This window comes from Pan troglodytes, chromosome 7 (genome assembly GCF_028858775.2).
Source record: "Pan troglodytes isolate AG18354 chromosome 7, NHGRI_mPanTro3-v2.0_pri, whole genome shotgun sequence".
In the NCBI taxonomy this organism is placed as follows: Eukaryota; Metazoa; Chordata; class Mammalia; order Primates; family Hominidae; genus Pan; species Pan troglodytes.
In genome coordinates this window covers 89,509,976-89,520,190 of record NC_072405.2, presented here as the reverse complement: position 1 = coordinate 89,520,190, position 10,215 = coordinate 89,509,976, and the positions used below count along the sequence as shown (strand labels likewise).

At 46.9% G+C, this 10,215-nt stretch overlaps 1 protein-coding gene across 6 annotated transcripts in view; it reads left to right on the top strand.

Annotated features, from left to right (window-relative positions):
• The first annotated feature begins 1,065 nt into the window (after nt 1-1,065).
• The window catches only part of ZNF704 (zinc finger protein 704), a 245,821-nt gene continuing 236,671 nt past the window's right edge, over nt 1,066-10,215 (top strand). For 3 of the 6 annotated variants that reach the window (XM_054657388.2, XM_054657387.2, XM_054657389.2), the window contains exon 1: nt 1,466-2,307. In XM_054657388.2, the coding sequence (XP_054513363.2) occupies nt 1,804-2,307 (504 nt within the window). In that variant the 5' untranslated portion in view covers nt 1,466-1,803. Of the gene's footprint in view, nt 1,272-1,452; nt 2,308-10,215 lie in introns of those variants that run through there. The other 3 variants (XM_063817210.1, XM_054657390.2, XM_016959596.4) reach the window with 3 other exon arrangements.

The window sequence follows — 10,215 nt, the reverse complement described above, 5'->3', positions numbered from 1 at the left end:
TCATCCCTGTTCAACAGTTGGAAGCCACCATAAGTGAGCATTTAATGAGCCCCATTCAAGTGTCTAACAGAGCACATGATGTTAAATGTCCAACAATAATTAACTGAAGGTGAATACACCTTTTATTCTGGCCCCATGGAGGTGCCTACCAGGGTATCTGATGCGTAAGATCCTCCCCAGCCCTCCTCTACAGGGATGGAATTGGGGGTATGATTTGAATGTAAGAAATACGACTTAAGGCCGGGCACGGTGGCTCACGCCTGTAATCCCAGCACTTTGGGAGGCCAAGGCAGGCGAATCACCTGAGGTCAGGAGTTTGAGACCAGCCTGGCCAACACGGTGAAACCCCGTCTCTACGAAAAATACAAAATTAGCATGGCATGGTGGAGCGCGCCTTTAATCCCAGGTACTCAGGAGGCTGAGGCAGGAGAATCGCTTGAACCCAGGTGGCGGAGGTTACAGTGAGCCGAGACCATGACATTGCACTCCAGCCTGGGCAACAAGAGCGAAACTCCATCTGAAAAATAAATAAATATATATAAATAAAAATTAAAATAAATAAAAAAAGAAATACCACTTACTAGATAGCCTAACCCCACGCAATAGCAAATATATTTTCTTTATCACACCTAAAAATCGTCAGAAAATGGCAAAATTAGTCATGTTATGTGCTTGATTTCCAGATTTGGTCTTACTTCATATTAATTTCTTAAGTAACCAACTCAAACGATCTTGAACTCCCACCCATTTGTTTCTTCAAAGTCCTGAACAATGCCAGAAGAGAGTCTACAGATCAGACAGTGCAAACAGAAAGCTTCTTGGAATTCAGCCATTAAAATCAGGCACTCAAGGTAGAATAGCAGGAGTAAAAGCTGAAAGACCTACACACTCAGCACAGAGCCAAGGCAGCTCAATCGCAGGGCCTAGAGTGGTGCGTTCAAAGAGTGTGAGATTGGTAGACAATCGCTCATGAAACAGTATTTCGAAAATCTAAGCGACTCTGATGATTCATATTAGGAATTCATCCCAAACCTCAGATTGGTACACCTTCCTTGATTTCACACAAGCTCAGGAGTAGCTGCCATGCACATCAGTGTCCATTAAAATGACTTGTAGCAAATCTCTACGTTCAAAGTCTAACTTTGACAGACAACCTTACTTCCAGCGAAGTCTACTCCCCTCCCTCCGGAGGGAAGAATCGGCTGCGGTTAAGCGTTTGCCCTGGTGTCAGGGCCAACTGCTTCGAAGCGCCAGACTTTCGGAGACTGTGGGTAAGAGAAAAAAAAAATCCAGTCCGGGTTTTGTCTGAGCGGGGGGACCGGAGGGTTGTGAGGAATGGCTCGCGAAGAGGGGGGCGGTGGTGGAAAACATACAACACAAACAGCTCGCGCCGAGGCACGGCAGCGGTAGGCCCGGAGCGCGCGGGCGCAGCCGGCCGGGAGAGGCGCGCGCGGGCTCGGCCGCCGGCCGCATGGAGCGCAGCGCGGCCCGCGGCTCCCGGGCGGCGGCGGCGGCGGAGGCGGCAGCGCGCCGCTCGCTCACACCCACCCCCGCCCGCGGCCGCCGCGCCGCCCCGCCGTAGCCGCCGGCCGCCGGCGTCCCCGCCGGCCGGTCCAGCGAAGGCGGCGCCCGCGCCTCTGCAGCCAGTGGCAGCCGCGGGTCCTGGCCGGCGGCTCCTGCAGCCCCTTGCGGCCGCGAGTCCCCGGCTCTGCGGCCACAGCGGCCACCGGCGGAGGCAGAGGAGGAAGAGGAGGTGACAAACTCTCCGGCCCCGCGCCGCGGCCCGCAACCCCGCGCTCAGGCATGCAGGCGCGGCGTCTAGCCAAGCGCTCCAGCCTGGGCAGCCGCCGGGGGGGCGCCGCGCTGCAGCCTGCCGGGCCGGCGCCCGCGCCCGCCAAGGAAGCCGCCCTACCCGGGCTCCCGCCCCCTGTCCCGGGCCCGGCCCCGGCGCCCGCCCCGGAGAGCTGGAGGCCGCCGCTGCCGCCGCCGCCGCCGCGCAGCGCCGGGACCGGCCCCCCTCGGGCCACCGGGGCCGCCGCCGCCGCCTCGTCGCCGGTGCTGCTGCTTCTAGGGGAGGAAGACGAGGACGAGGAGGGCGGGAGCAGGCGGCGGAGGGGGCTCGGGCGTGTGGAGGAGAAGCCCCGAGGGGGCGCGGAGGAGGAGGATGACGACGAGGAAGAGGAGGACGAGGAGGTGGTCGTCGAGGTGGTGGACGGCGACGAAGACGACGAGGACGGCGAGGAGCGTTTCGTGCCCCTCGGACCCGGCCGCGCAGTCCCCAGGGGCCCGGCCCGGGGCGCGTTGAAGGTGCGTGTTGGGCGCGGTGGCGCGCGTGGGACCCGCCAGCCCGGGGAGGGGGACGGGCCCGGGCCCCGGGGCAAGGCGCCTGGCCGAGGACGGTCAGCGGCGCCGGGGAGAGACCCGGCCAGGAGGGGTGTGTCAGGCGGCGCGGGCGGCCGCGCGGGGCAGCGCGAGGAACTGTTGATTTGCCTGCGCCTTGGGCCCCTGCGTCTCTCCCAGGCGGCAGCTCCCGCTTTCCTCAAAGGCCGTGTCGGGTTTGTTGTTTGGTGTGGGTGCCGGGAAAGGGCGCTTCTCCCCGGTGAGGTGGGGAACTTGGGTGATGGGACCACGGAGGCGCCGGTTCGTGCCCGGTGGGGACGGGTGAGGCAGGGGAGAGTGAGATTTTATTCTCCCCCAAGGAAGGAGTGTCCCCTTCTCCTTATTTTGAGGGCTATTCAAGCTTATTGAAACCAGAAAGCGGTGTTTCTTGTCAATCTCTCAGCCCCTTCTTCCAACCAAGAACAGTTGTTGATGAGTTTCCATCACAGGCGCTTGTGAGAGAACCGGTAAACCCAGTACAGCAAAATCCAAGCCCTTGGTTTCCACATGCATTTTGCTAGCAGTTTTTGGCATTGACCCTCGCCCTCCCGTGTTTCCACTCGACATCATTTAGCGTTTGAGGTTTTTTTCCCTCCTCAAAATTGCAAATGAGAAAAAAAGAGGAAACCAGGAAAATGGGGTGGGGGTAGCATTTAAAATGGATGTGAGTTTCTGCTGAGAATTCTAGCGAAGTCCCCTGTACACTGAAGCGCCGAGAGATTTTTCCGTTTGTGTATCTTCAGGAGATAAGGGGTTTATTATTACACAACTGACTGGTTGGGCTTTCAGGCATGCTATTGGACAAAGCAAACCACGTTGAGATTCATGCACGGTGTATGTTGCTAAGAAGTTTTGAGGGCAGCAAGTGGTAAGCAATGGAGTGAGTGATTTTTCTCAAGAGTGGTTCCTAAAATCAGCTGAATAACATTTTACCAGAGTTTTCAGAAGGTATTGGTATTTCAGGAAGAAAAAAAACTCATGAACAGGTGAGCTTAATAGTTAGAGACCACTAAAAAAAGCTTTGGGGGCTCACCAAAAAAAAGCTCCTCAAAGCTTGAAATTGCATTTCCAAAGAAATGTTGAACATCGGCAATTAGAATAGCCCCAGAGTAGATGTGGGCAGAAATTTATTTCCTAGACCACCCTGGAAGTACCAGCTCTGGGAGTGAGAAATTTTCAGCAAGTAGTCATTTGGGATGATAGTTTTTGACAGCTGCTTGTTGAAATCCAAACCGTGACCACATTCATTACCATGGTCTGTTGAAAAGCCTGCATTGTATGGCTACAAGATATAGCTGGGTTTGAAATGAAGTCACATGGTGTCAGTGACATTGAATATCAAGAGTAGTGACTCCTTAGCATTTTTGTCCAGAAATACTGAAAGTGTGTCCTGTGGTTTGAATAGTGATTGCACAATTTGTGATAGAAACAATAATTTATGCTCTGTGATGAAAACAAGCTTAATATAGGGAAAAAATCAAATCCGTAAAAACAGAATAATGAGTGTGATAATTCACTTGATCGATAAAGGTTTTTCACATCTTCAAGTAAATTTCCTTTAAATTCTTTCAAAATGGGCTTCATTTTATAACACTCTCATTTGCCCACAACTTCAGAAATTTACACAGAATGTTGGAGTCATTTGAGGTTTATCTTTTAAATTACTCTTTTAAAGACACTGTATCTGAAGAGATTTTCTAATGGAATATCACTAGATAATTTTATTATAATGCATATACGAATGTTAACATCTTACATATATTCATGCATTCATTTATTCAACAAATATTTATTGAACACCTATTATGTGCTAGCAGCTATTCTAGAACATAGCAGTGGACACCTTCCTGATGCTCACATCTAGTGAGAGGCATCATAGCAACAATCAAATACATAGATGCAGATGTACATGCATAAGCAAGAATAACACTTCAGATTGTGGTGTGTCCTGTGAAGAAAATCATGATATCTTAGAGTTTCAAAGGAAGAAGAGAAAGCTACTGTGGGTGAGATCTCTCTGAGGAGGGAACATTTGACCTGAGATATGAGACATTTCGCATGGGAAGATCTTTCCAGGCAGAGGGAGTAGCAGTTGCAAGTCTTGAGGTGGAAAGGAGAAAAGGGTGAGTGTGGCTGGAACTTGGTAGGTATGAGATATGTCAAGGAGTCTGGGAGGTGCCTGCAAAGAGAGCCTGGTGGGCCCTTTAAAAGGATAGTGAAATCTTTGAAAAGTTTTAAGCAATAAAGTCTTACAAGGTAATTTGTAGTTTTCAAAAGATCCATGCTGTGTGGAGGACAGTAGTAGAGGCAGGGAGGCCAGTTGGGTGGCTGTCACTACACAGACCAAGGGAGGGAGAGGGCAGCTTGGAGTTAGAGATTGGCAGGAGATGGCAAATTCAGAATCTATTGTGAGGATCAACCTACAAGAACTTGTGGATGGGTTGGTTGATGGGTAATGAAGGAAAGGGAGGAATCCAGGATGAGACCATGATGTAAATGTTGGTTGAAGGTACCATTTACTAAGATTAGGAAAACCGAGAGAACAAAAATCAGGTTTTCTGTTTTGTGCATGTGAAGTCTGAGATGACTATTGGACAACCAGGTGGAGGGTGTGGTTAGGCAGATGGTGGTGAGATGGGGAATGGATAGGAGAGGTCAGGGATAGTGGGAGGAATTTGAGCGACATCAGTATGTTAATGTCATGTAAAGCCTGGGGGCTTTAAGGGAGTGCAGGGGGCCAAGAGAGGAGAGCCTGGGGCCTGATTCTGGGGCACAGCACTATTTAAGTCTGGGCGTAAATGGAGAAGCCAGCAAACACTATTGAGAAGCAGCACCCAAATAAGTAGAAGGAAAACTAGAAAACCTAAAGTCCAATAAGCCAAGAGAAGAAATAGTTCCAAAAAGTGGGTGGGGAGTAATGAACTGTATTGAATGCTGCTGAGATATAGAATAAGAAAGAGAGAGAGAGATGTTCATTTGGATTAGATAAGATGGAACTTACTAGTGTCCTTGACAAGAGAAGTTTGAGTGATGTGCTTGGAGTAGGCTGAGCAGCCGATGAGAGGTGTGGACAGAGGGACACAGGAAAAACTCTTTTGACAAGTTTTTTGGAAAGGAGAACAAAGAGGAGGAGGAATAGCTGGAAGGCCTATGGCCTAGGTTTTTTTAAAAGATGGGATACAGTAGACCCTAGTGTTATGACTAGAGCATCATGGGAATTATGTGGAAGAGGGGATATTAGTTTTCTATTGTAGTGTAGTGTAACAAATTACTACAAATTTTTTTTGCTTTAAAACAGTTTTTAGAGTTTCTGTGGGTTAGGAGTCTAGGCTCAGCTTAACTAGGTTTTCTGTGAAGAGTCTCACAAGGCTGCAATCAGGGTGCTACATGGGTTGAGTTCTCATCTGAAGGCTTGACCAGGGAATAATTAACTTGTAAGCTTACATAGATTGTTGGCAGAATTCATTCCCTTGCATCTGTAGGACTGAGGGTCCTAGCTTCTTGCTGGCTATCAGTTGGAAGTTGTTCTCAGCTTGTAGAGCTCTTCTCCCCCTCCCCTTCCCTACTTACTGCTGTTTTTTGTCACATGGGCCTCCTTAGCTTGGCCTCTTACTTCATCAAGCTAGCAAGGAGAATCTTAGAGCCTGCCTGCCAGCAAGATGGAGCCTTGCATAATGCAATGTAGTCAGGAGGAATAGGCCAGAAACTTGGCCATATTCTGTTGGTTAGAAGTAAGTCACAGGTTCCACCCACAACCTAAGGAGAGGGAATTTTACAAGGTTATAAACACCAGGTGGTGAGGATCATTGAGGGGTCATTTAGGGAGGAACCAAAGATGTAGAGAAAAGAAAAAACTACAGGAGGAAAGTCCTTGGAAAGCCTTAGGGAGGGAACCTGAAACCCAAGTAAAGGGCTGGCCTTTGGGAACCTTCCTCCATTAGATTGGAGAGAAGATGGAGAATATGAGTCCAGATGTGGGTATATTTTCTATATTGGGTGATGATCAGATGACAGTAGTTTTCTGTTGGCTTCTGTTTTCTCCATGTAGCAGAAAGGAAGGTCATCAGCTGAGGGTGAGGGAGATTTGAAGTAAGAGCTGAAGGCATTGAGAGCAAATGTACTAGGGAGATGAATAGAGTTGCCAGACAGTATCAAGGACGCAACTGAGGTTTGTGATTCCACATTTATAGTTCAAGTAGTCTGTCTGGGTATGTGATTTTCCCAACTTTATTCCATGGCCTCATGCATAGAGTAATATAATAAAAATAATCCCAGCTAAATTTATTGAGTGCTTACCAGGGCCAGCACAAATCCAAGTGCATAGTCTCATTTAAATTTCATTACATATCCTTGAGTCAGGCATTATTGTTATCAACTTCATTCTACAGAAGGGATGAGCAACTTATTTAAAGATAAAAAGCTGTTAGGCATCAGAGCAGGGGTTTGAACCCTGCACAGTCAAACCCCAGAGGTGGCACCCACATGCATTACACTACGTTGCCTCTTGTAGAGAAAGTGGAGGACTGGATTGAGCAGAGGTGGGGTTTAGCCTGATGAGTGAGCAATAGAAAGAAAGAGATGGAATTATTGTTGAGAGAGTTGGCAAGTGTATGATGATAGACTGAGTGACATAAGAAAAGTGAGGGCAGGAGGGAGTGAGGGAAGGCAGAAAAATCATGTGTCAGTGGGTTGGAGAAAACAAAGGGTAAGCCAAAAAAATCAATAAAAGAATGGGAATGAAATCCATGACAATTTGGGTTCCGCAGTAATATTAATTCAAACAAATATTTGTTGGGTATTTGTGAGACAGGAACTTTACTAAATGCTTTATATGAAGGAGGATCTTACAAAAATTTATGACTTGGGAATCAGTATAGCTCCCATTCGCCATCTGATGATGCTGACTTGAGGTGAAATATCACACTCCAGTATGTGGCCACAAGTGGGGAGCATGGGCTCACATCCATAGCCTGTGCTTTTAATCACTGAACTGGCATCTTTCTATATGTATTGGGATTTGTGTGCCCATTTATTTCCAGGAAGATTTGAGAGGGCTGAGGAAACAGAGAGATAGATGCTACTAAGTAGCTGAGATTTGTTGCTTGATTACTCTAATGGATACTAATGTGGGCTTTAAATGAGATAAGAGAAACTTTGTATTACATGGTTTTCAATTTCTGATCAAAAGAAGCTTAGGCATTTATCTGCAGTGGTAACAGTCCTGAACACACAAACCCCTCCCTACTCCCCTGCCTACCACCAACTAACCCCTGGGCCCCTGTATAAGGAACATTACCAAAAAACCAGAAAAGAAACAAACACACAAACAGACGAAAAACAAAGGCACTGTCAAACATAAGAAGGATACAATAAATTGTTACTCAGTGAAGGGAAAACAGTAGCGAGGCTGAGATAACAAGCACAGGGCTGTGCTCTGCAATCCTGTGCAACAGTTTAGGGATAAGAACACAAGAATCTAGAGGGTTTAATAATTTGCTAGTGTAATAGACTTATGAAAAGCTTGGACACAAAAGACTGCTAGAAGCCTACCAAGATTTTAACTATTGAAAAACTGCTGAAGAAAGGCTTTTAAATGAGATAATATATGTTAAAGTTCCCACTTCCAGTGCTCAGTAAATATTAATTGAATGGAATCTGCTTCCTCTGTGCCAGTTCTTCAGGGATGGTTAACACGTCTATTAGACTATCTCTTGAATATCAGATGACTTTAAGAAGCCTTTGGCAGGAACTGTGCAGCAAACACTGAATTCCAATTTGCTAACAAGTATGTGTCTTGCAAATGGTCTGTGTTGGCTCAAGCAAAAGGCATATGCTTAAGATACCAGACAAAGTTGTCATTCATTGAATCGTAGACTGCTGGAGTTGGAAGGCAAACAGATATTATCTAGTAATCCAGTACTTTCATTTGACCACCAAGGGCACTGACTATGCAGGGTGGTATGCCTGGTCCATCTGGGGCTGCTAGCAAGTTTGCTGCTGCCATGATTTGTGCCCTGGTCTGCCAACCCCAATTTATTGTCCTCAGTTCTGGGTTGGTTTCTTATGCTCAGGAATGATCTGCAGCTCACTCCCTTAGAGTTGTGGGTTGAAAATCCACAATTTTCTGAAGTGGTCTACTACTTACTGCTTATCAACTTCTATTTTTGGAATACTTGTCTTTTGTAAAGTACCTCAGCTAGAGGTGGACTTACATGTGGCTGTGGTGTGATGGATGGAACCCTCTGAATCCTGCCTGGGCCAACCCCCACTCCCTGTGAGCTTTCCAAGGGACACGTATACACAGAGGATAACAGATGAGAAAAGAGCCCCATTTCACTGGGAAGTGAGTGCCCATAGTCCCTGGTGTGGTGCTGATAGTAAACTTGCCTAGAAGATGTCATTACCAGTCAACTGTTAGAGCCTCTTCTCCTTCACCAGCATTTTGCTACTGGTTGACCATGGAGGGCCCCATAACACAAGCATTAGAGAAAAGAAGAGAAAGAGCAAGAAGTCAAGCCCTACCCTGAGTCTGCTTACCCCCTGCCTCCTAGTAGGGAGGAGCCAAGCCAGGCCTGGTGCACCTGTAATCCTAGCTACTTCGAAGCTTTAAGCCCAGGAGTTCAAGGCCAACCTGGGCAACATAGTGATACCCCATCTAACACAGCCTGAGAGAGCCACAGCCCTATGTGAGTTTGACCTTCTAAAATTAGTAAATCTGTCCCAGTTAGATTAATGTATCCCCCCCCTCACCCCGCAAAAGGGGCTTAGAGGAGTAAGGGAGCCTTTCCCTCCCCATGTCATTGTATAACATCCAAACTTCTGATGTGCCTGAAACAATCAGCCTTGTTACAATGACTTGATATGTTTGCAGAAGTCAAGCAAACTTGATTTTTAGTTGCCCTGTGCCATCTTATCTTAAGGTAAATGCATGATTTCCCTTAGACTTTCTGAAATATTTGTGAATACTTCAAGACCCTCATAACCAGCCAAATCTATGTTGTTGAAATAAGGATGATTTTCTTTGGGTGTGAGGTCCATGTTTTGCTCATTCCCTCTGTTAGGAGATATTTATTGAGCCCCACTGTTTACCAGGTTCCTGCTGTACACACAGGATACAACAGTAAATGGGCCTTCTTCCGCTTTCAGGGAGCCCACATTCTAACACATTCCTGCCAAGTTGTCTGTAAAGAGGTATGAAGTTGCTTTTCGTCTTTATCCCTAATGAGATCAAGATTAGATCTGCCCAAAGCCTTTTCTTAGCTACCACAATTTGAGATGTAATTCTGAAATACACCTTTAAAACAACTGTAACCAAGTGATCCATATGAAGAAGATTCTGTGGTTTGGCCAGGAGGTGATTCCTGAATAGCTGGTTAAAAGATGAGTTTAGATCACTGAATTTGGCAAATAACTCCAGTTGCTCTTATTTACTAGATGAAATGGAACAGAATATAAGTCTGAAATATGTGTTCATAGAATTAGAATGATTAAAGTCTTATACTTCATGGAAGATACAGTTTTGGAAAAATCTAGAGTTACAATTTATATGTAGGAAACAAGCTTGACTCTAGAGTTTTCAAGGAGAGTCTGTAATGTTCAGACTGTCCTTGAAAGTCAGAAATTTGCAGTAACACACAAGGAGGGTTCGTTCATGTTGCAGAACACCATGGAGCCTTGAGGAGCACAGAAGTAGTAGAGTGCTGCCTGGGCACTGCTCCGTGGAGGTCTCCGTGCCATACCTGATGGTCACCAGTGACAACGTTTGCTTTACATATGTTCTTGTCATAATGGAAGGTTAAATGAAAGTCATATCTCCTCGATTCAGACTAATTGTAC